Below are 24,121 nucleotides of genomic sequence, written 5' to 3'. Positions count from 1 at the left end.
ATAGCAATGCATGGTTGTCAACTCTGCTACTCCCCTATTGCCAGCTGACTAGTTTACTTTGCCCATTTTGACAACAGACGCACAGCCAGTGACAGTCTTAAGCTCATATGCTATTGTACCTACAACAAAGGCTGAACTAGCAGAGAGGATATGCCCTTTAAATTTGGCAGACAGCACCTAGGATTATCAGCTGTTCATTTACTATTACACCTCAGAAAGAGCCCTTCTCAATGAACCAGGCATTGTAGAGAAAAGATAATATACTGTTTAAAAACTCCCTACCATATCTTGTAGTGCCATGAAGACATCAACACTATCTGACTCTCTATGGATATATACCTAGTCACCTTCATAACCATTTAGTCAAGCAAATTGACCCCAGGACTTATTCTTTGTAAGCTTAATACTTATTCTATCTCTTTTTTGCTGAACCACTAAGTTACAGGGACGTAAACACACTAGCATTGTTTGTCAAGCGATGTTGGGGGGACAAACACAGACACACAAACACACACACAAGCATCGTATTAAAGGGGACACTACACTATCTCTCTATAAAATTCCCTACCATACCAGGCTGCCCCCTGTGGATGAGTTAAGGCAACTTCTTTTTACCCAGAAATATATCTTTTTTATTTCTTTTTGCACTCAGGTAGTGTTTTCTTATTTATGGGAACAACTGGTGCCATTTACTCGTGATGTTGAACAAATAAGAATGGTTCTAAACAAAGTGGATGAATATAGTAAAACCTGCATTGAAACAGCATTGAGTGGAGTGAATTCAATCATAACTGAAGAGTGGAGTATCTTTGCCACATCTCAGGTGAGTTATCCTAAATTGTCTCTTATATTAATTAAACATTTAATACTAACTGCATGTTAAATGTCTGTTTTAGTGTATTTAACTAAAAATCTTAACTAAGGTTCCATGGGTTTCTTCAAGTGTAACCATCACACAACCTCATTACTGCACTAATCATCAGATCCATGCCACAGTAGAAAAATTTATGTACAGATATTGATGATGACAGCTTTTTCATTCCCTTTTACATAAGATTTTCCATGCTAGCATTAGAAGAGGTTTGACCAGGGCTATTAAGCTGTGGGGCTGCACCAGACTCTTGGACACACTTCCTATTACTATTTCTTTTTTCCATTCATCGTTGACCCATTGATAGGAGAAATTACAGCAACATCACCGCCCATAGCCAACACATACACGTTTGTGTAATTCTTGTTTTCGCACTGACACTCTGATGACGGGAGTTGTCCCCCTTCATCTTGACCGTGTAAAACTGATTCACAGCTGAGACTGTGTGGTCGAAGTCATTTTCGATTTATTTGTTAGGTTGTTCTCTAAATTCTTGGCCATCCTCTGATCCAACTCCAACTTAACCTAATGGAAAATAGAGAAAGAGAAAATTATGAAGGTTATGATGTAGTGTTTCAACTATCTTCTGGGTAAAACTAATTGAATATATATTGTGTATGTGTATATATATGTGTCTGTCTCTCTGTATATATCTCCCTCCCTTTCTCTATTATTGTATTATTCTTTGTTCATAATTTTTTGTTTACAATGTTGGAAAAAAAATGCCACCAAAGAAAATATGTAATCTCTCCAGAAACTGGTATAACTGGTATGCAAGGAACGAAGACGGTGTCACCTTTGCCACAACCAGTGAGAATATTTGCCTCAATGCAGTTCCTCATAGGTTTGTGTACAATTAGTGTTGTACCATTTTTTTCTAGACATCTTAGGTAATAGCATAACGGGAGATAAAAAAAAAAGCATAATAGCTTCCCTTGAACCATTTACTTTCATTTTGGTGGACAAACAAATGAACTAACACACAGATGGACAGAATCTCTCATATACACTGAACCACAAAAGAAACATGATTTTTTCAAATGTCATTCTTATATGGTAAATTCTGAAAATTTATTTTGGGGATGTAAGTGTAAATATTCCAAGACATGCTGGTTTATTGCAGAGACCCAAATTGCAGGTAACCTTTCAACTTTCCCTGAAACAAGATGTCAAAATGCAGCTGTGTTGAATGGCATGGGTGGCAGTTGCAAACAATTGTCACGAAAACCAAAATGCACATGCATCTTGTGGAGGTTATGGGTATAAAAATCAACTTGAACCATGTTCCTGGCATTTGTAATTTGGACGCATCTGGTATGACCTGATTGTCAGCAGCATAGAGGGAACAAGCTATTGGCCGATTGCAAATAGGGCTGTGTGCCCTGATTGATGCGAAAGCTTTCACTGTCCATGTCAGCACCATCTATCACTTACAACAGTGCTACAACAACAACAGCACTGCAGACCATGCCTTCAGAGGGGCCCCTGGGTGACCACACCCAGGCAGGATCACTCCATTCACTTGCAACACCTCCATGATCGCTTCAGACCGGTCAGCATGACAGCTTGTGAGACCATTGGCACTGGACAGTGACCCATCAGCAACGACACAGTACGACGTCGACTGACCGCCAACAACCTGCGTTGCTGCCGTCCTACTCAACATCCTGTCCTCACTGCCCACCGCTGTCAGGCATGACTACAGTGGGTTACACAGCACCAACAATGGAGGTTGATAGTCTTCCCTGATGAGAGTCAGTACTGCGTTTCCACCTTGGATGGCAGAGTGAGGGTGTGGCGTAGGAGAGGTGAGCACTACAGACACATGTCATGGAGAGAGACGCATGGGGTGGCCAAAGTAGCATGGTTTGAGGTGCTGTAGGCCTGAATCAGAGAATTAGGCCCCATATGTTCCAAAATGTGCAGGCAGAGGGAATGGCATCACAGCCCAGCACATTGACCAGATCTTAAGACCTTACATCATGCCCTTCTTCGTGCATCACCATAGCCACATTTTCCAGCAGGACAATGCTCCCTCCCACCAGCCAGGGTCACCATGGACTTCTTGCATCAGCACAACATCAGAACCAGGTGGTCCCAAGGCCAACAACTTGTGTGGACATGGAGGCAGCTTTTCTTAGGCTGTGATCATAAGTGCCACTGGCTTTTGTGAACTGCCTCATGCACTCCATGTACCAACGGTGTATGGTCGTTTTGAACACCCAAGGAGGGGCATACACGGTATTGAACATGTCGCACCCTACAATCTCAATGTGCTGGATCCGCCCACTCTCAAAACACATGATAATGACCCATAGACTGTGGTCAAAGTGTTTCAAAGAAATGAACTTTATCAGGTTTATCAAACTTTATCTCTGACATAATGGAATTAAAACATATCTCATAGTCACACACGGCTTGTGTTTCTTTTGCGGTTCATGTATATATATATAAGATATAAGATAAGATAAGATAACAAAAAGCATAATAGTTTCCCTTAAGCCACTTACTTTCATTTTGGAGGACAAACAAACAAACACACAGACAGAATGTCTCTTTTATATATTATATATAGGTTATACATGTATTATGTATTTCATCATCATCATCAACATCATTGTCATCATTTAACATCTGTTGTCCATGCTGGCATGGGTTGGACAATGTGACCAGAACTGGCAAGCTGGGAGGTGGGGCTGCACCAGACTCTTGTTTGATTTGGCATGGTTTCTACAGCTGGATGCCCTTTCTAATAAATATATAGGCACAAAGTAGCTTGCTTGCCAACCACATGGTTCTGGGTTCAGAGCCACTGCATGGCACCTTGCGCAAGTGTCTTCTACTGTAGCCTCGAGCCGAACAAAGCCTTGAGAGTGGATTTGGTAGATGGATGCTGTCCATGCTGGCATGGGTTCGACAGTTTGACCAGGGCTGGTAAGCTGGAAGGCTGCACCAGACTCCAGTCTGATTTGGCAAGGTTTCTATGGCTGGATGCCCTTCCTAATGCCAACCACTCCAAGAGTGTAATGGGTGCTTTTACATGCCACAGCCACAGGTGCCATTTACTTGACACTTGTATCTGCCATGACTGCAATTTTGCCCGGCTTGATGGGTCTTCTTTTCAAGCACGACATAATGCCAATGGTTTTGGTCATTGCCTCCATGAGGCCAGACATTTGAAAGGAGCTTAGCCACTTTGTCTCCATGAGGCTTAACACTCGAAAGGTGCTTTTTATGTGCGACCAGCATCAGCCATGACTACGATTTCACTTGGCTTGATCGGTTCTCTCAAGCAGAGCACAATGCCAAAGGTCTCGGTCACTAGTCATTGCCTCCGTGGGGCCCAAAAATCATGCTTCATATATATATATATATATATATATATATATATATATATATATATATATATATATATATATATATATATATATATATATATATATAGTTCAAAAAAACAATAACAAAAAAACAAAAAAACAACAAAGTGAGGACGTGATATGGATAGTATTATTGGACGCTCAGGAAAGGAAAGAGAGAATATATATATATACACACACACATATATATCTGTATAAACACAAATTCCTTTACCTCTGTAACATTTTCACCCTCCTTCTGAATTTGTTTTGCAGGTTCTGTTAATCACCGATGGTTGTTCTGGCATTGGTCCTGGTTCTTTGTCCTATTCATTACAAAAGTATCACAAAAGAGAATCAAAGAACAACAGTGAGAAAGGAAATTTCCCGTTACCTTTCAACACAAGATGCAAACTCTATGTGATGTGCATTGCGCCCCCCTCAGATCCTAACCTCCGGGTTTCTCTGCCGCTCTTTCAAAAGTTAATTGACATTAATGGATATGGCGGAGACATTTATACCCCTGATGCTGCCCTTTCTACAAAATCTGTCCAGCAGATGTTCCAGAGATTTGCCGATGACATCTTCTCTCCCTATGTTATGACTTTGACCTGTGGTCAGCTAAAATGTACAGTCCAGCTATATCCACCACCAGAACCTTATGAAAAGTAGGTATTCTATTTTTGTTGCTTTTTTTGTTAATTTCTTTTACATTACTGCTATTTTTTTTTGTTTTTTGTTGGTTAGCTTTTGCCTTGCTTCTTTTCCTCCTCTTTACTGTTACAAGATATGGTACAGTGACATGTAATGCTGTACATTCTTTCACAAACCAATGAGGGATCCTCAATAGTTGGAGTGAAGTAAATTATATGACCTGCTAGAAATAGTAGCCAAATCTCCCAGCCGCTGGACTGGCTCTTGTGCGGGTGGCACGTAAAATACACCATTTTGAGCGTGGCCGTTGCCAGTACCGCCTGACTGGTGTGTTTATGTCCCACAACTTAGTGGTTCAACAAAAGGGATGACAGAATAAGTATGAGGCTTAACAAAATTAAGTCCTGGGGTTGATTCGTTCTACGAAAAGTCCTTCAAGTCAGTGCCCCAGCATGGCCACAGTCTAATGATTGAAACAAGTAAAAGCTAAAAGATACATGATGTGAACAATTACTTTATGATATTGGATCTATTTAACCTTTTTATTGAAAAAAAAACAATAAATGCAGTTTTTACTTTTTGCTCAGGAAAACACAAAAACATTTTTCCTTTATTTTCTAAGAAAAATACTTTCACTTTTGGCTAGAAAAATCGTTTTGTTTTTTTATTTTTTATATGCCGAGGAAAAAAACACTTTCACTTTTGCCCTACAATTCTATAATGAGAATAAAGTAAATATGTGTGCATGCATACATGTATGTACATACATACATACACACATACATACATACACACATACATACGCACACACACGTATATTTGCTTTACGTATGTGCTTACATACATAGGTGGGTACATCCGTTTGTACATATTTATGTACTTACGTACGTACATACATGCACGCACGCACATATGTTTACATTACTATTATTATGGAATACCATAAAGTGTATGTATATACATATGTATGTTAAATACACATGCACACATACATACACACACACACACACACACACACACACACACATACATATTTAATGGACTTCTTTTAGTTTCCATTTATCAGATTCATTCCCAATGCTGTCATTGGCCTGAGAGGCTATAGCAGAAGATGCCTACATTATCTATGTAGATGCACAATTTCTTTAAGATATTGAATCTATTTATTCTTTGCTCCATGCTAAGTTACAGGAACGTAAACACACCAGCACCGGTTGTCAAGCAGTGATGGTGGGGGACAAACACATACTCAAAGACACACACATGTAGATATATATATACATACATCATCATTATCGTTTAACGTCCGTTTTCCATGCTAGCATGGGTTGGACGATTTGACTGAGGACTGGTGAACCAGATGGCTTCACCAGGCTCCAGTCTGGTCTGGCAGAATTTCTACAGCTGGATGCCCTTCCTAACGCCAACCACTCTGAGAGTGTAGTGGGTGCTTTTATGTGCCACCGGCACGAAGGCCTGTCAGGCAGTACTGGCAACGGCATATGTGCGTGTGTGTGTGTACAATGGGTTTCTTTCAGTTTGTCTACCAAATGCAATCACAAGGTTAGTACTTATTCTATTGGTCTCTTTTGCCGAACCGCTAAGTTACAGGGACATAAACACACCAATGTCAAGCAGTGGTGGGGGACAGAGACACACATACACACACACATTTATATATATCACAGGCTTTCAGTTTTCATCTACCGAATCCACTCACAAGGTTTTGGTCAATCCAAGGATATAGTAGAAGACACTTGTCCAAGGTACCATGCAGTGGGACTGAACATGGAACCATGTAGTTGGGAAGCGAGCTTCTTACCATACACCCATGTCTGCACCCATGAATTTTGTGAGATTTTTTAAAAATAAAAATGCATCGTATCTGGCATTAAATATGGTAACAGTTTTTTTTTTGGTATGTGGTGCACACCAAGACTTGGTTCCTCAAACTAGTTCCCCCCCCTTTTCTGTTGCTATCTCACCAACATTTATCATTCCTCCTCTTTCATAATCTTTCTCTGTGGTTGTTTGACCAGCTATAAACAGCGGCAAAATTCCCTTCAAGCCATAGCTTACCATCTTAAATAAGACTACCTGAGATACTGTAATCCTATATACAAGGCTTGAAAATACCCTAAGATGGCCATGGTTGGAACACTTTGATCAAATGCACACCTGATCAAATGCACACCTGATCAATGCTGACCTGTGGCCAAACAACAACAAAATCATCTTACCAAGCTAAGACCTGCGGAAGTAATTTTCTAGATTACTTCCCTTCCCTTCCATATTTTTTTCCTATAAATATCTCTTTAAACTATACATAACTGAAATACATGTACTGTGTTTTCCTCTTTCCCTTTCTTTTCCTTGCCTATATATCCTTGATCATCTATTAACACAAACACCTGCACATTTATGTAAGTAATTATATACGTATAGTGCCTGTGTGTGTGTGTGTGTATATATATATATTTTCTTTTAATTATTTGTCATTTGACTGTGGCCATGCTAGAGCACGGCCTTTAGTTGAGCAAATCGACCCCAGGACTTATTCTTTGAAAGCTTAGTACTTATTCTATCGGTCTATTTTGCTGAACTGCTAAGTTGCAGGGACGTAAACGCACCAGCATCAGTTGTCAAGCGATGTTGGGGGTACAAACACACACACACACACGACAGGCTTCTTTCAGTTTCCGTCTACCAAATTCATTCACAAGGCTTTGGTTGGCCTGAGGCTATAGAAGAAGACACTTGCCCAAGGTGCCACACTGTGGGACTAAACCTGGGACTATGTGGTTGGTAAGCAAGCTACTTACCACACAGCCACTCCTACGCCTATATATACAAACATACATATATGTGTGAGTGTGTATGTCTTTCGTTTTTGTTTTTGAAACGGTTGTGAATGGCAACGAAAAGGACTTGGACAAACCTAACTAATTGAGTGACTGACCAAATAATTGATTAGTTGATTAAGTAGTAAAGCAATTAAGGAATAATAGAACTACTGTATGGGTTTATTATTGACATAATAATGCTCCAAAGATACCACAAAATCTAACTATGTGTGTATGTGTATGTATGTATGTATATAGATGTATGTATGTATGTATGTATAATACATACACAAATATGACAGGCTTCTTTCAGTTTCCACCAACCAAATCCACTTACAAGGATTTGCTTGTCCAAAGCTGTACTAAAAGACACACGCCCAAAGTACCATGCTGTGGAACTGAACCTGGAACCATGTGGTTGTGAAGCAAACTTCTCACCACAGCCACACCTGCATGTGTGTGTGTGTGTGTGTGTGTGAGGTAAATTTTATGTTTGTCCAGACTGAACATGGAAAGTTTATACACTCGGATAGTGTTACAGTAGTGTTGTAGATGTGTCTGGGTTGTTTAGATGTGGTCATACATGTAGAGGCAGCGACTGTCATGGTTCCGGTTCACTGCTGCAACAAACCCTATCCCCTTTCATGTCTTGATTGTCTTTTATTGTATTTTTTCATTTCCTTGTGTTGATGTTCCCTGTGGATCATTGCCAGTGCCTCCGAACTGGCTCCTGTGCAGGTGGCACATAAAATACACCATGTTGAGCAAGGCTGTTGCTAGTACCTCCTTACTGGCCTTCATGCTGGTGGCACGTATAAGCACCTACTACACTCTCGGAGTGGTTGGCGTTAGGAAGAGCATCCAGCTGTAGAAACTCTGCCAAATCAGATTGGAGCCTGGTGTGGCCATCTGGTTTCACCAGTCCTCAGTCAAATCGTCCAACCCATGCTAGCATGGAAAGCGGACGTTAAACGACGATGATGATGATGATGATGAAGATCTGTAATCAAAGGGATTCCCATTTTTTTTTGCAGAGTGGTATGATTTAAAGGAAGTTTGGTTGCTATTATTAGCATGTCGAGTGACTATGTAGTCATTTTTCAAATTAAATGTTTTGTGTATTATGCCTTAAGTGGGTTTTTGTTATATGACAATGATGATGATGATGGTGATGCTGATTCAATGATGGTGATGGTGATGGTTAATGGTAATGATAGCAGTGGTGGCAGTGACGGCAGCAACATGGTTGACAATGGTGAATAAAGACACCACTTGTGTAGAACAATTCTGCCAGTAACCATCACCGATCATGGGTTCTGCAAAACTCATACATAATTATGCTGTAATTATGACTTAATTATAGAGAATTAGTTGGCAATTAACGAAAGGAAATAGTTTGAGAATAAATTCACAACGAATGCAGTAAAGTTATGTTTAGAGAGAGAGAGAGAGAGAAACAGACAGAGGGTAAATTGGGTAAATGTTCAGCTCTTCCTTGTAAAATATTTACATATTCCAACAGGAAGCAAGAATCAAATTAGTTCTACAAACATTTAAGTGGAGGTCATAAGAGCAACTAACGGATTTAATTTTTTTTTTCTTTTTTGTTGTTATTTTATTACAGATGCGATGTAAGTGAATCCAATGCTGCAGTCTGTAGCAATAGAACTTTTAATATGATGATAATAACAGTGTCAAATTTTGGCATAAGACCCGGAAATATTTTTAGCAGGGAAAGTGGCGGGGAGTTGACTACATTGACTCCCAGTACTCGGCTGGTACTTTATTTTATCAAACACGAAATGACGAAAGTCAGCCATGGTGAGATTTGAACAGAAGAATGTAAAAACCCTGAAGAAATGCTGCTTAGCACTTTGCCAAACTTCCTAATGATTCTGCCAGCTCACTGCCTTTATAATAATAATAATAATAATGATAATAATAATAATAATGTTAATAACAATAATCCTTTCTACTATAGGCACAGGGCCTGAAATTTGGGGGAGGGGACTCCAGGTCTTATTCTTTGTAAGTCTTGTACTTATTCTATCAGTCCCTTTTGCTGAACTGCTAAGTTATGGGGATGTAAACATACCAACATTGGTTGTCATGCTAGTTGCGGGACAAACACAGACACAAAGACACACACACACACATAAATATATATATATATATATATATATATATATATATATATATATATATATATATATATATATATATATATATATGTGTGTATGTATGCATATATATATGTGTATGTATATATATATATATATATGTATGTATATATATATATATATATATGTATGTATATATATATATATATATATGTATGTATATATATATATATATATATATGTATGTATATATATATATATATATGTATGTATATATATATATATGTATGTATATATATATATATATGTATATATATATTTATATATATATATATATATATATATATATATATATATATATATATATATATATATATATATATATATATATATATATATATATATATATATATATATATACGACAAGCTTCTTTCATTTTCTGCCTACCAAATGCACTCACAAGGCTTTGGTCGGCCTAAGGCTATAGTAGAAGACACTTGCCCAAGGTGTCACGCAGTGAGACTGAACCCGGAACCATGTGGTTGGGAAGCAAGCTTCTTACCACACAGCCCTGCTTGCCTATATTATTGTTTATGATTTAAGTACAAGGCCAGGAGAGGGTTTGTTGATTGCATTAACCCTAGTACATGACTGCTACTTTATTTTTTCTGCTCCTGAAAGGATGAACAGCTAAGTTGATCTCAGCAAGATTTGAACTCAGAACATGAAAAGCTGAAATAAATATCTTATGGTATTTCATACTATGTTCCTGATGAAAACAACAGGACAAATATATTTAATGTTTTATCATAATTTTATTTGTTTTGATGTCCTTGGCATAGTTAAATTATCTTTTCATTGAACATCTGTCTTACCTGTGTTTATTTAGGTCATTCGAAATGTCTCCTGATATTGATTATACTGAACTAAAATGTAAGGAAGGGAAGCTCTGTTTGTATGCCTGTATATTTGTATGTCTGTATATTTGTATGCCTATTTTATGTCTGTATGGTACACGTTAAAGTACTGTTCACATATCCGGGACAGCACTATGCTACACCATACAAACATCTGTGACTGTTTACAATTACCTAAGATTCAATCATCAGCACGTTACAGCCATTGATTCACAGACACATTGCTCTCTCTCTCTCTCTCTCTCTCTCTCTCTCTCTCTCTCTCTCTCTCTCTCTCCCTCTCCCTCTCTCTCTCCCTCTCTCTCTCTCTCTCTCTCTCTCTCTCTGTTATATATGGCTACAACAGCTGTTATTCTTCTGGCTTTAGCTATATAGCTTCTCTGTCAAGGGCTCAGCTGAGAGGAAGACACCTGTTCGTCATTATCTCATCATCTCAGCCATGTGTCACCAAAGGCTCACTGACTCCTCCTTGCCTCCTCTATGCTACTACAATAGCCACTGCTCTTCTGGACTAGCTGGCTGCATACCCACATCCTCTGTCCTGGCTTACACAAAACCTCAACTCTGTCTTTTCTTCTTCTCATTCCAACTATGTATCACCTAGGTCCTGTCCAAAACAATTAACCCAGTCATTCCTCCCACAAATCAGACCAATTTTAATAATCCTTTTACTAGTAGTGGGGAGTTAAAAAAAAATATGGAGTAAGATTTAAATGGTGAATTAAATGCATAGGCAAATAAATATTGAAGTTCAAAGTTTCTTAAAATATATATTCTGTGCAGTTCTATATTTAAGAGATGAGGAATTATGTACATTATTTACATTTGACGGATATTTGTCTTCATCTTGTTTGTTGTTAACACAACGTTTCGGCTGATATACTCTCCAGCCTTCTTCAGGTGTTTTGGGGAAATTTTGAACCTGGGTTCTCATTCCTAAGATATTTTTCAATGTTGTTGTTGTTGTTGTTGTTGTTGCTATTGTTCAGGTCACTGCTTGGAATCGAACTCGGAATCTTGGGGTTAGTAGCCTGCGCTCTTAACCACTATGCCATATGTCCTGCTGCATTTCACTCATAATTTTTGTTCCTCCAAAGTTATCTTGGTGTATAAGTCAACCCACCTTCTTGGCTGTAAATTTTTGGTCTGAAAAATTCGACATGTATGCTGAATATCCCCGAGAACTACGTTAAGGGTACACGTGTCTGTGGAGTGCTCAGCCACTTGCATGTTAATTTCACGAGCAGGCTGGTCCGTTGATCGGATCAACTGGAACCCTCGACATCGTAAGCGACGGAGTGCCAACAACAACAATATGCATATGACCAAGAACTGTTTTTGGTATCTGGTTATGAATGCATAATTGAACATTAATGGCTAATCTCAGATTATCTGATTAAGATTGCAACAAAATTTCGTAAATGCTTTATATTCTGTGCACCAGAATGATCAGATAAGTTGAAAGAATTGACCTTGGCACTTATTTTTGAAAGCCTGGATATTTATTCAATCAGCCTCTTTTGTTAACTTCATAAGTGAAGTGGATGTAAACAAACCAGCACTTGTTAAGTGGTGGTAGTGGAGGACAAACATGAACACAAAGACACACACACACACATATATATCAGCGTCATCATCATTTAACATCCATTTTCTATGCTGGCATGGGTTGGACAGTTTGACTGAGTGAGAGGCCCTTTGTTACCAGCAGAGGTAGGAGCTCTCTGACCTTTGCCCAGGCTATTCTTTTTCTAGCACCCCCACTACTGACTTTCTGTCTAGAAACGGCTTATCAGAGCTGCCTACAAACCACTCTGCACTAGCATGGAGCTATTGAGCCACTTTTAACTCAAGAACCTTGTCAAAGTACTTGAAGCAAGATATTTTGAGTTCAACAATCAATATATTATGTTTATAGTAAACTTCAAACTTCAATGTCCGCTTTTAGGATTGGTTTCATAACCAGACAATGGACACTGCACGTTATCACATACAACAACTTACTGACTGCTTTGGTTTACAACAAAGAGTGCAGAAGAAAAAAATCTCCATCTACTTCTGACAAACCTACATCACACTAATCATATCCTAACATCTTAAAGAGGAAAAAATCTCATTGGATAATGTTGTCCATGATAGACTGTCTTGACAAAAACACAAAAGAGGGATAGAGAGGGAACGACAGGATTGTCATAACTGGAATGCCTGTCTGCATATATCTGTTCTAAATCCCTGCCTTGTTTTTTTAATGTCTTTAATAGATGCCATTCTGTTGCAATAATGTAAACCAGACTGTGTTTACAGTTTTATCTTTAGGACATTGTCCTGTATATATTTAGATTGGGCACAACCAGTATGGGATGGTTGGCTAAACACATCAACACTGCTCTTCTTTGCTTTACTAACTTACCTAATCATGTTTGATTTTTGGAGACCACTTAACACTCCTGTTGACACTTTGACCTTCCAGCATTTTTTAAAAATATGCTCAACATATAGCAGATATCAAAATAATGATCAGTAAATAACAAAGAAACAAAATATCTGCTATTGTTCGTCTGATGTTGTTATCTTCTGTACCTGCCATTTAGTTAGTTATAATGTCAAATACTCAGTCTATCTATTTCTGTATATCTGTCTATCAGTCCATCTGTCCATCCTTCCATGTCTATTTCTTGATAGCAGTGTAAGCTCCTCTTTCTTTAACTCTGTTTTCGCTTGCTTTGGCTGCCTCTCAGTCTTTGACTTTCCTTTCAATCTACCTCTATTTTTTATTTTTATTTTTGGTTTTAAATAACACACATCTCTTTACAGCCTCATGGAAGGGTATTGTGGGTAGTCTTCAGCACCTCCCCCATAGAGACTTGTCAGAAGCAGTAGTCATTACACTTTCCACCTGGATTGCAAAGTGTGACCAACCAAGACTAAGGATATTGTCCAACCCTAATCATTCTTGGTCTACCCCTCAGTCTCTTGCTGGTTGGCTCAGCTTGGCGAATCCATTTTGTTATTCTTTTATACATCATTCTAATTATTTGTCCATAATACCAGACCTGTGACTTCTCGGTAGTGGGTTGACCTGGAGAGACTCCCTAATCCCCGAGCTATTCCAGCCTTGACCATCTCATCTGTTTTATTCGACGTAGTGTGTGTGGACTATGTTTTCTAGTACATTCCTTGCTAGGATATGGATTGAAGGAAATAAAGTTTGGCTGGTTTTTTTCAACATGCTGTGCAAGTGACTGGCAGAACTTTTGTTCATCATCATCATCATTTAACATCCGCCTTCCATGCTGGCATGAGTTGGACAGTTTGATAGGAACTGGCCAAGCAGGAGCCTGCACCAGACTTCTGTGTCTGTTTTGGCAGGGGTTTTTATGGCTGGATCCCCTTCCTAACACCAACCACCAGCAGAATGGACTGAGTGCTTTTTACATGACATGAACACAAGCAAGGTCAGTTTTAGCAGGGTTTTTACAACTGGATGCCCTTCCAAAGGCCAACCATTTTACAGTGTGGACATCTTTACTTGTTAGTAAAGAACAATTTAAAAGCTGTCTCTCTTACATAATACTCTAGTTGTCTGATTCTCTTTCATGTGTTCTTGCACTCACATTTGACTGAAATACATAAATGTATTCTATATCCAGTTCTAAATTTATTTTGACGAAAGAATAGTATTAGTTTTAAAAAATAACCAGTTTTTACAAACATTTAAAAAATTTCAATCTACTTCCTTGAACTCACTTTAAAAGCTATCTTTGATGTCACCACTTCTTCATCTTCTCACTTCAGAGTAAAAGACTTTGATATTATCGATGCCAAAATTGGTTCCAAATTAGAAATCTGCGGCTTTTTGGATATTGCCGATATAGCCAGTCCACCAATTCTTTCACGACATCTTGTCTTACCCTGCGTCAAAGACAAGCATAAAGAAGGTAAGTTGTAATTTGACAATGAAATGGTTCTGGGTTCAATCTTACTGTGTTGAACCTTTGGCCTGTGAGTAAAAGTTGTTGGAAACAATCTACACAAATTATTTGTTTATAGTGATTAAATGTACAACACATACATTAGCTCACTTCCTCCATCAAATCAACGTTGCCTGAAGAGGTGCATGGTGGTGTACCATTTGTCAGGTGTTGAAATGATTGCAGAGTAATGTGCGAAGAAGTAATGTATCACTTGGATCTGGAATTGAATCCATGATCTTGTGATCTTGAGTGCAACACTCTAACCACTCAGTTATGCCCCCTCATGGAAACCTGTCGTGTGTGTGTGTGTGTGTGTTGTGATAGGAAGTAGGGACTGAAGAAATCCAGGTAAATACCTGTTAGCACTCCATGCAAAAATTCTGGCTAATAGGATGTACAATGAAGATGGGAAACCTGAGGATGCGGATGGTTAACCTTAAGCTAGGAGATGAGAGATGGAAGTGTGTGAGAGGCTGGGGTGGGGGGTAGGACGTATTCTTGTAGAAGATCTTCACAATTAGTTGGGGAGGGAGAGAATGGTCAGTAGGGGCTGAGAAAAGATAGATAAGGAAGATGAGGTACCCAGGTGGCCCCCTCAAAGCATAAAGTGAATAGAAGTGAGGTAGGTTGGTGGGGAGTGCAAGATTGTATGGGATGAAGGGATGGGGAAGCAGTCTGCAAATATAAAAATTGGGTAGGGTGATACCAATGAGTCTGGAGTTGGGGAAGATAGAGGGATGCTGGGAAGAATGGTGGTGGGTTCAATATATATATATATATATATATATATATATATAAATTCAAGTATAGGATAAAGTTTTTATAAGAATTTATCAAGTAATTAGCATGAAGTGGTAGTTTGACTTTTAGAGTCCCTCCTAGCGTGAGGCATTTATGTATAGTAAGCCCTTAATATAAATAAATATATTTATAGGGAATAATTGATGGATTTTTCCCTTATGAGGTTTTTTCACGCTAACTCCTTGATAAATTCCTATAAAGACTTTATCCAATACTTGAATTGTAAATTTAACCAGAATATATACCCTTCCTAACACCAGCCACTTCACAGTGTGTAGTGGATGCCTTTTATATAGTGCCAGCATGGGTACTTTTTATGTGACGCTAGCACAGGTGTTTTTTTACATGGCACAAACACAGGTGCCTTTTACATGGTGCCAGCACATTGCTCTTTACATTGTGCCAGCACAGGTGCTATTTTATATAGTGCCAGCACAGGTGCTATTTTATATAGTGCCAGCATGGGTACTTTTTAAATGATGCTGGCACAGGTGCTATATATTCGGTGCTGGCATGGGTGCTTTTTATGTGACACCAGCATAGGTGCACTTAACATAGCATCAGCAGGGGCGGTCTTAATGTGACATCAATACAGGTGCTTTTTACTTGATGCTGCCATGGGGAGAAAGAAAAGAACAGATCTAAAATAAGAACGGCAATAACAACAATCTACAACACATGTTTAAAAAACACATGGTGCTTTCTTGGTGTATCCATAACCTTTTGCAATCTTTATTTGAGCCAATAATAATGATAATAAATATCATTGTTGTCAAAGCCATAATGATAATATTGACGAAAATAAGATTATCTTTGTTGTTGTCAGCAATAATAACAATGCTGCTGCTACTGCTGCTGCTGTTGTTGTTGTTGCTGCTGCTGCTGCTGTTGTTGTTGCTGCTGCTGCTGTTGTTGTTGTTGCTGCTGCTGTTGTTGTTGTTGTTGTTAAATGGTGGTTGGAGGTGTTAGAAATACCTTTGAAGTTGGTTATGAAAATGTTAGTAGTGGTGTCGGTGATATTAGTGGTAGTAATAGCAGTGACAATAACGGTTTCAAATTTTGGCACAAGGCCAGCAATCTTACGGGGAGGAGTAAGTCGATTTCATTGACCCCGGTGCATAACTAGTGCTTATTTTACTGACCCCCAAAAGGATGAAAGGCAAAATCGACCTTGGTGGAATTTGAACTCAGAATGTAAAGATGGACAAAAGCTGCTTAGCATTTTGCCCAACGTGCTAACAATTCTACCATCTCGCCATAATATTTGTTCCTGCCATAGGCACAGCTCCTTGAATTTTGAGAGGAGGGTGTTAGTCAAGTTAGTCAACACTAGTACATGACTGGTATGTTATTTTATTGACTCACAAAAAGACGAAAGGCAAACTTAATTTCCATTGTCATCATCATCATCATTATCATCACCATGGTTGTTGATGTGGTGGTGTGTCATTAGGTTGGACATGTCTAACAAGTGTTTAAACTAACATAGTATATTGGGTAGGTAGGTGGGTATTTATTTTTCTTTCTTCCTCCTTCCTTCTTTTCTTTCTTTTGTTTGTCTGTTCGTCCATTTGTGGCATTATGTTTAATAAATGGGTTGACCAAACATTACATGCTCGGAGCGAAACAGTTATGTCATGTTCTTGCATTCATTTCTTCGGGTGAAATTTATTACTATACTCATCCTACATAGTTCGGTGGGACCCAAAAGAACCAGTATTACCTGTTGGCATCCTTAGGTTGTAACCAGCATAATAGAATAGCAGTTTTATTTGCATATTCAAAATGTTCCTCATAAATGAATTTAAAGGATATATATATATATATATATATATATATATATATATATATATATATACATATATATATCCAAAGTTTAAAATTTTTACATTTAAGAAAGAGATTTGACGCGAATATCCATATGGATATTAGCGTCAAATCTCTCTCTTAAATTAAAAAATTTAAAACTTTGGATATATAAACAAGGAGAACGATCCCTGAGGGGTCTAATTTAGATTTTTTTGCGGTGAAATTTCCTGCTATATTGGTAACGATTACATAGTTTACTTTGAAAAATTATATATATATATATATATATATATATATATATATATATATATATATGAATAGATAGATAGATAGATAGACAGACAGACAGACAGACAGACAGACAGACAGACAGACAGACAGACAGACAGACAGACAGACAGATAGATACATACATACATACATACATACATACATACATACATACATTAGACAAGCTTCTTTGTGTGTGTGCTTGTGTTAGTTGGTACCTTGTTATCTTGATATCTCGTGATAGTTGTAAATGAGTGTCCCTGTCATATGGCAGTGTCTTTTGTTTCCGATCTTCTGTGAAAAGCATGTCTGACCATGGGAGAAATAATACTACCTTACTTGGAAGTAGTTGAAGGTTGGCAAGAGGAAGAGCATCTAGCCATAGAGAATATGCCTCAACAAATTCCATCTGACCATGCAAGCATGGAGAATTGGGTGTTGAAATGTTGATGATGAAATATTACATCACTTTATTGAAATATTTTCTCATACTTATTTGGCTCGGTCACTATTTCTTTCACATCCTAGATCCATTTTGTTCAAGTAAAACTCTACTTTCATCTCATGATAATGTTTTTCAAACTCTTTCACGATCTACTTTATATGTCTACTCAAACACATTGTGAAGTAATTTATTTTCACTCAGCCACACACATTCACACACACACAACACAAACGTTCTTTTCTTACACTGATTTGTGTTTGGGTGGGGTATTCAATACAGAATTTCATCACTATTTCTATAACCTTCCAGCTCTACCTTGGTCAATCCTATCCTCTCTTCTATAATGTGAGTAGTCATGTACCTCCTCTGCAGCAAGAAACCTGTTGTTTAACGTCCGTTTTCCATGCTGGCATGGGTTGGACGGTTTGACTAGGGACTGGCAAGCCAGGAGGCTGCACCAGGCTCCAATCTGATCTAGCAAGGTTTCAAGTCGCTTCCCTCTCTACTGTAGCCCCACTCAGTCGAAAAGAGCTTTACTCTTGCATGGAAACCTCACTAGTGTTGGGGGTCACAAAGAAAACACCCAGTACACATTGTAAAGGGATTAGCACTAGGAAGGACATCCAGCCATAGAAACCATGCCAAAACAGACATTGTGGCACAAATGTGTGTGTGTGTGTGTGTGTGTGTGTGTGTTATAAAACAATGTACAAGCTTATTTGATGGTATTTAATACAGCTCATAGTGGTAGCTACAAGAAATGGATCTGAGAGATAATAGTATTATGTTTCATAGCCAAAATCTACTCTACTAATCTGAGGAGAGATCTACACCAGTGTTTCTCAGCCATTTTTTGCCTTGAGGACCCCATTGATTCTTATTTTACTTAGATGAACCTTCATAGCCATTTGATGTTTAAAAAATCCTATTATATTTTTATAGTTTAATATTATTTAGGAATTGTATGAAAACAAATTGTTAAAAATTGTTAAAAGTGTTGTTGATGTATAACCAATTTTAACTACAAAATCTTATATGGACTCCATTTGAGAAACGCTGTTCTACACAGTCACCCAACCTGCTAGAAACAGCAGCTAAACCTGTCTGAAAAATGGAAGTATATAGTATGTATAAAGATGGCTTCAACCAAATTCTGCCTGAAAAATGTCACAATGGTGTGATATAGTTTGTGTACATGTGTGGGTGTATTTGGCATTTGTGTGCGTATTTGTGTATAATTTTATCTGTTACTAGGTACTTTTCAGATTAGCTATTATCTGTTGAAAAATAAATTTAAGTATGATTCATTGTGATAATATATTCTAACAATACTGAGTACCTACTAACCTGCCTAGCCTTAAACTTTTAAGTTTAATCTAACCTGTTTCAGAAACAGATACACATGTTCCGCCCATGCGATTCCAGGTTCACCAAAATAGTTATAAGAAACCAGGTTCACGGGAATGTTTATAAATGAGAAAAATAACAACCTAAGAATTTATTTATTTTTCTTTTATTAATGTATGTGTGTGTGTGTTTCATTGTTCAGTTTTATTTCAAGATTTCTTGCCAATAGAGAAAGAGCCAGTTTCTAACCTAGATCTAAAGCTCTTTCATTGGAATGTCATCAACATCAGCAGGGTATTTTAGTAGGTGTGTGTGTTTGCAGTGTTTGGAGTCAGATTTGTGTGTTTTGTTTTATGTTTGTATTCTCTTGTGTATAGTTGCATGTTTAGATATGTACAGATATACTTAAATGGTAAACCTTTGGAAAGTTTTACTAATTTTTACAGTTCCAGTGGTGGCTTGGATTTGTAGTCTTGGAATCAGCTTTCTTCTTTCTAGTTTTGAGAAGCCTAATTTCTCAAGATTGGTGCTTAGACAGTTTGTTGCATATCCCAGTGCCCCAATAATTACAGGTATAAACCTGAACTTCTAATCTGGGTCGAGTAACTGTTTGACGGCAGTTTTTTTCTTTCTATTTCTGAATGTTATGAGGAAGACAGAGACTGCCTACATGTAGAGTTGAGCCTGTGACTGCCAGTACCATCCAGTACCTGTCACTTTCAATGCTTCTCCATCACTGCATGGGTTTTCTCCCTGCCTGTGCTTAGTTTTAAAGTGAGAGCCATGCAATCTGACCCCACACTTTAGGCTTGGAGGTCTGACCACAGTGACTCGGTGGGTTAAGACAGCTGTGGTCAGGTAGGCGAGATGACAAAGGACCGAGATGTTTGGCACCTTGCTGTACTCAAGAAGACCCGTACTCCACAGCAGAAGTGTCAAGACCAGTCCCTCTGGTGGTGAAAGCACTTGTGGCAGTGCCATGTAAAAGTGCCCATGTGGTGCCACATGAAAATACCCAGCACACTTTGTAAAGTGGCTGGCGTTAGGAAGGGCATGCAGCCATAGAAACCATGCCAGCATGGACAACGGACATTAAACGATGATGATGACGATGTGTGTGTTTGTGTATACATATACATGCATATATATATGTATATATATATATATATATATATATATATATATATTCACACGCACACATACATACATACATAGGAAGAGAAAGAGAGAGAATATATTTGTACTGTGAAACTTGACATGTAACCAATTTCAGGCTGAGTAGTAGAACCCACACTCCACTCATATCTATTACAGTATGATGTAGGGGCATCAATCCACAGGATAGGCTAGTGGGCAAAATATGAGTCATGTTATCGCATTCGTAAAATGTAGGAAACAATTGGTATCTTATGCGTTATAAAACATACACACACCTTATCAAATTTCTGCCAGGATTGTGTAACTATTTGTTGAAACATTATATAATCTTGTTGACTCTCCTCCTCATTGTGAGCAAAAAAATGCAAGTAATAGAGTTAAACGCTATATATATATGTGTGTGTGTGTGTGTATATATATATATATATATATATATATACATTTCTATCTTTGATAACCTCTCTAATCTGTTCACACTCAATCACTAATGGACATGTTCCAGCCTCTAGCCCATTGGTGTCGTGTCTGCTTCCTTTGGACATACGCCAGCCACTAGTCAATAGATATCCTATCTTCTTTCTTTGGACACGCTCCAGCCTCTAGTCCAGCGTTTCTCAGCTGGGGTTCCTCAAAAGGTTCCTAGGGGTTCCGCGAGAAAGAGTGAGATAAGCTAATGCTAATTTCATGATTGTAATATTATACATGTATAACATATTATTGGTTATTGTAATATAGACATCATCCTATCTAGCCTATTATGTTATCAAAAGAATATAACAACCATTGAGGATATATTTAGTGATGTCTGTAATTTATGGACACCCTGTATTTTTTTTCTTTATTTTTACACCTAATAACCCAATGTGGTGGTTTTTGAAGCGAAAACATTCAGTAAATTTGGATGAGGCTAGTATTGAAGGGCCACAAGCTTCTGTACAGGGGTTCCTTGAGACGTGTAATTTATTTTAAGGGTTATGCAAGAGTAAAGAGGTTGAGAAACACTGCTCTAGTCTGTTGGTGTCCTGTCTTCTTCCTTTATGTCCTTCTCCTCAGTGTTACATGAAGTGAGTTTGGTTGATATTTCTAGAATTCAAAGCTACCCTAAAGTTGGTCCCTCATCAACTTTTTATCAATTGGAATGAGTTCATCGAAAAAAGCCTGAGAAGTGAGTTATGAACTTAGTTTACATGTAACTCCCCTTCTATTGGCATTCACAACTAAATACTCTATTTTTAGTGGACGGATTAACTCTGAGTTTTGTCATTCTTTTATTTTTTGTTGACACATTCTTTCCTAATCTCGTCAAGACATGTTTCTCACACCCTATTCAAGATTGTGTCGGCAGAACTTATTTACTCAGAACTCTGGCAACAGTTTTCTTTTCAATGACTTAAATCCATGTAATACCTTAATTTCAAAAGTTTTTTTCAAGTGACACACAAAAGAAGAATGGTGATATGAGTTCTTTAGAAGTATCTGACATGGCCTGTTTTGGTTGCTACACTCCCAATCCTTTCGATTTCACTCTTCACATATTTGTACTTTCATGGAGGTATTTCTTTCAGACAATATGGCCACACAGATAGATATGTGCCTCTTAAAAATGATCTCAGGCTTGTTAATTTTTATCACTTTATCTATATGAATAGATTTGTCCTGGAAGATAATGACATTGTTCTCAATGACTAAGTTTGATTCCAGATTGTGCCACCTTTCAGCCTTATTGATTTTTTAACTCGTAAATATTTTCTACTGCAGATATGATGATGCCTAGAAAAGAATTCTTTTATCAATCTCTTCAGAAATCTGCTTTGTTTTTCTTCTATGGCTGGGTGATAGGGCAATAAAATAAATGCCAGTGGCATTCATCCGACAATATTTTGCAGGGCCAAAGGCCATGTTGAGGTCAAAGGCCTTTTGATAGGCTTGATAAAGTTCTGAATTTTTTCAGATATTCGTTAGCTAAGCACATTTTAAATTAAAAAATTACTATTTTAAAATCTCACAACAAGAGATATTCAGCAACAGTACTTTGTATTAAAGATTGTTTGCCAACATAACATGGTGAAACTAATGACATTCGTCCTAAACCAGGACTGCCATGTTATGTTGGCAAACTATCTTTACCTCACATTTTAACATGTTAACTGCCTCAGCCTGTTACTGGAACTCACTGGTGAGGCCATGTATTTCCAGTCACAATGCATACAGATTAATTACAAAGGAATGTAATTTTTTTGCATTTTTACAATATTTCATAATCAGTCTTTCATATTAGCACTTGCATTATTTAAATATCCTCAAAACCATGTCAAATATGCAGAATGAAACATTTTCTCAAATTATGAAAATGTGCCACTGACAGTGTATATGGCAGTTGTGTGAAGTTTGCGATGAACCACTGTTGGTACAAGTGACAGATAACATTAGTTTTCAAAAAGATTTTAATACTCATACCAGTGCAGCATTATTGACATAAATTGATGTTCAAATTATAAAAATGTTCGGATTTTTTTCCTTTTGCTGTGAAATTTTATACTTATTTCAGAATCAAATGGTGAAACTAACAACAACAAAGAATCCAAAGACGGAGATGAAGATGTTGTTTCATCAACCACAGACGAGGCAGGGAAAGCTGCAGCGGCAGCGGCAGCAGCTGCAGCTGCTGCAGAAGGAGGCAAAGCACCGTCTTTTAGTGTCTTACTACATGGAAGTTTGAAAGTGGAAGGCATGGTTGCCCTTACTGAAGTAGGGTGAGTTCTTCTTATTTTCTCAAAACTATCATTACTATTATTACAGCTTGTGGATGCAGGTGTGAAGGTGCATAGCTTAGTGCAGTAGTTCCCAATCTATGGACCGCAGATCCCTGGTAGTCTGTAGACTCCTGGTGGTCCGCAAAGGTAGTACTGGAGGTCCATGAACTAAATTCAAAGTTTCATCATCATCATCGTTTAACGTCCACTTTCCATGCTAGCATGAGTTGGACGATTTGACTGAGGACTGGCAAGCCAGAAGGCTACACCAGGCTCCAATCTGATCTGGCAGAGTTTCTACAGCTGGATGCCCTTCCTAACGCCAACCACTCCGAGAGTAGGTGCTTTTTATGTACCACCAGCACAGGTGTCTGTCAAGAAACACCAGCATCAGCCATGACTACAGTCTCTCTTGTCACTGCCTCCATGATGCCTAAAGTTTGAAGGGTACTTTTTACATGCCACCGGCGCAGGTGCCAGGTATGCAACAGTAGCAGCGGCCACAGGTAAATATTCTTCTACTATAACTGAGCTGACCAAAGCTTTGTGAGCAAAATTTGGCTGATGGAAGCAGTATAGAAGCTGGTCTGTTTGTGTGTGAAGATGTATGTGTGTTTCTTTCCATGTGTTTTCGCGTAACTACTGTTTGAGCAAAATAGTGATATTAGTTTTTCTCGTCCAATAAGCCGTATGTCCCCTAGCTTAATTTCAATATGTTGAAGACCAGTGAAAAACAGGTAAATGGTTGGTAACAGAAGGGTGTCCTGCCTTAGAATACTGCCCCAAAAAGTCTTGTCAAATT

At 38.1% G+C, this 24,121-nt stretch overlaps 1 protein-coding gene across 2 annotated transcripts in view; it reads left to right on the top strand.

Annotated features, from left to right (window-relative positions):
• The window catches only part of LOC106870817 (integrator complex subunit 14), a 63,871-nt gene that overhangs the window by 4,660 nt on the left and 35,090 nt on the right, over positions 1-24,121 (top strand). For both annotated transcript variants that reach the window (XM_089363937.1, XM_014917037.3), the window contains exons 3-6: positions 653-823; positions 4,504-4,895; positions 14,558-14,700; positions 23,115-23,319. In XM_089363937.1, the coding sequence (XP_089220063.1) occupies positions 653-823; positions 4,504-4,895; positions 14,558-14,700; positions 23,115-23,319 (911 nt within the window). The remainder of the gene's footprint in view (positions 1-652; positions 824-4,503; positions 4,896-14,557; positions 14,701-23,114; positions 23,320-24,121) is intronic.

The sequence above is a fragment of the Octopus bimaculoides genome, chromosome 15 (assembly GCF_046866305.1).
Source record: "Octopus bimaculoides isolate indiv1 chromosome 15, ASM4686630v1, whole genome shotgun sequence".
NCBI classification, from domain to species: domain Eukaryota; kingdom Metazoa; phylum Mollusca; class Cephalopoda; order Octopoda; family Octopodidae; genus Octopus; species Octopus bimaculoides.
Note: the sequence above shows the minus strand (reverse complement) of the source record. Positions and strands in the feature narration are given on the sequence as shown.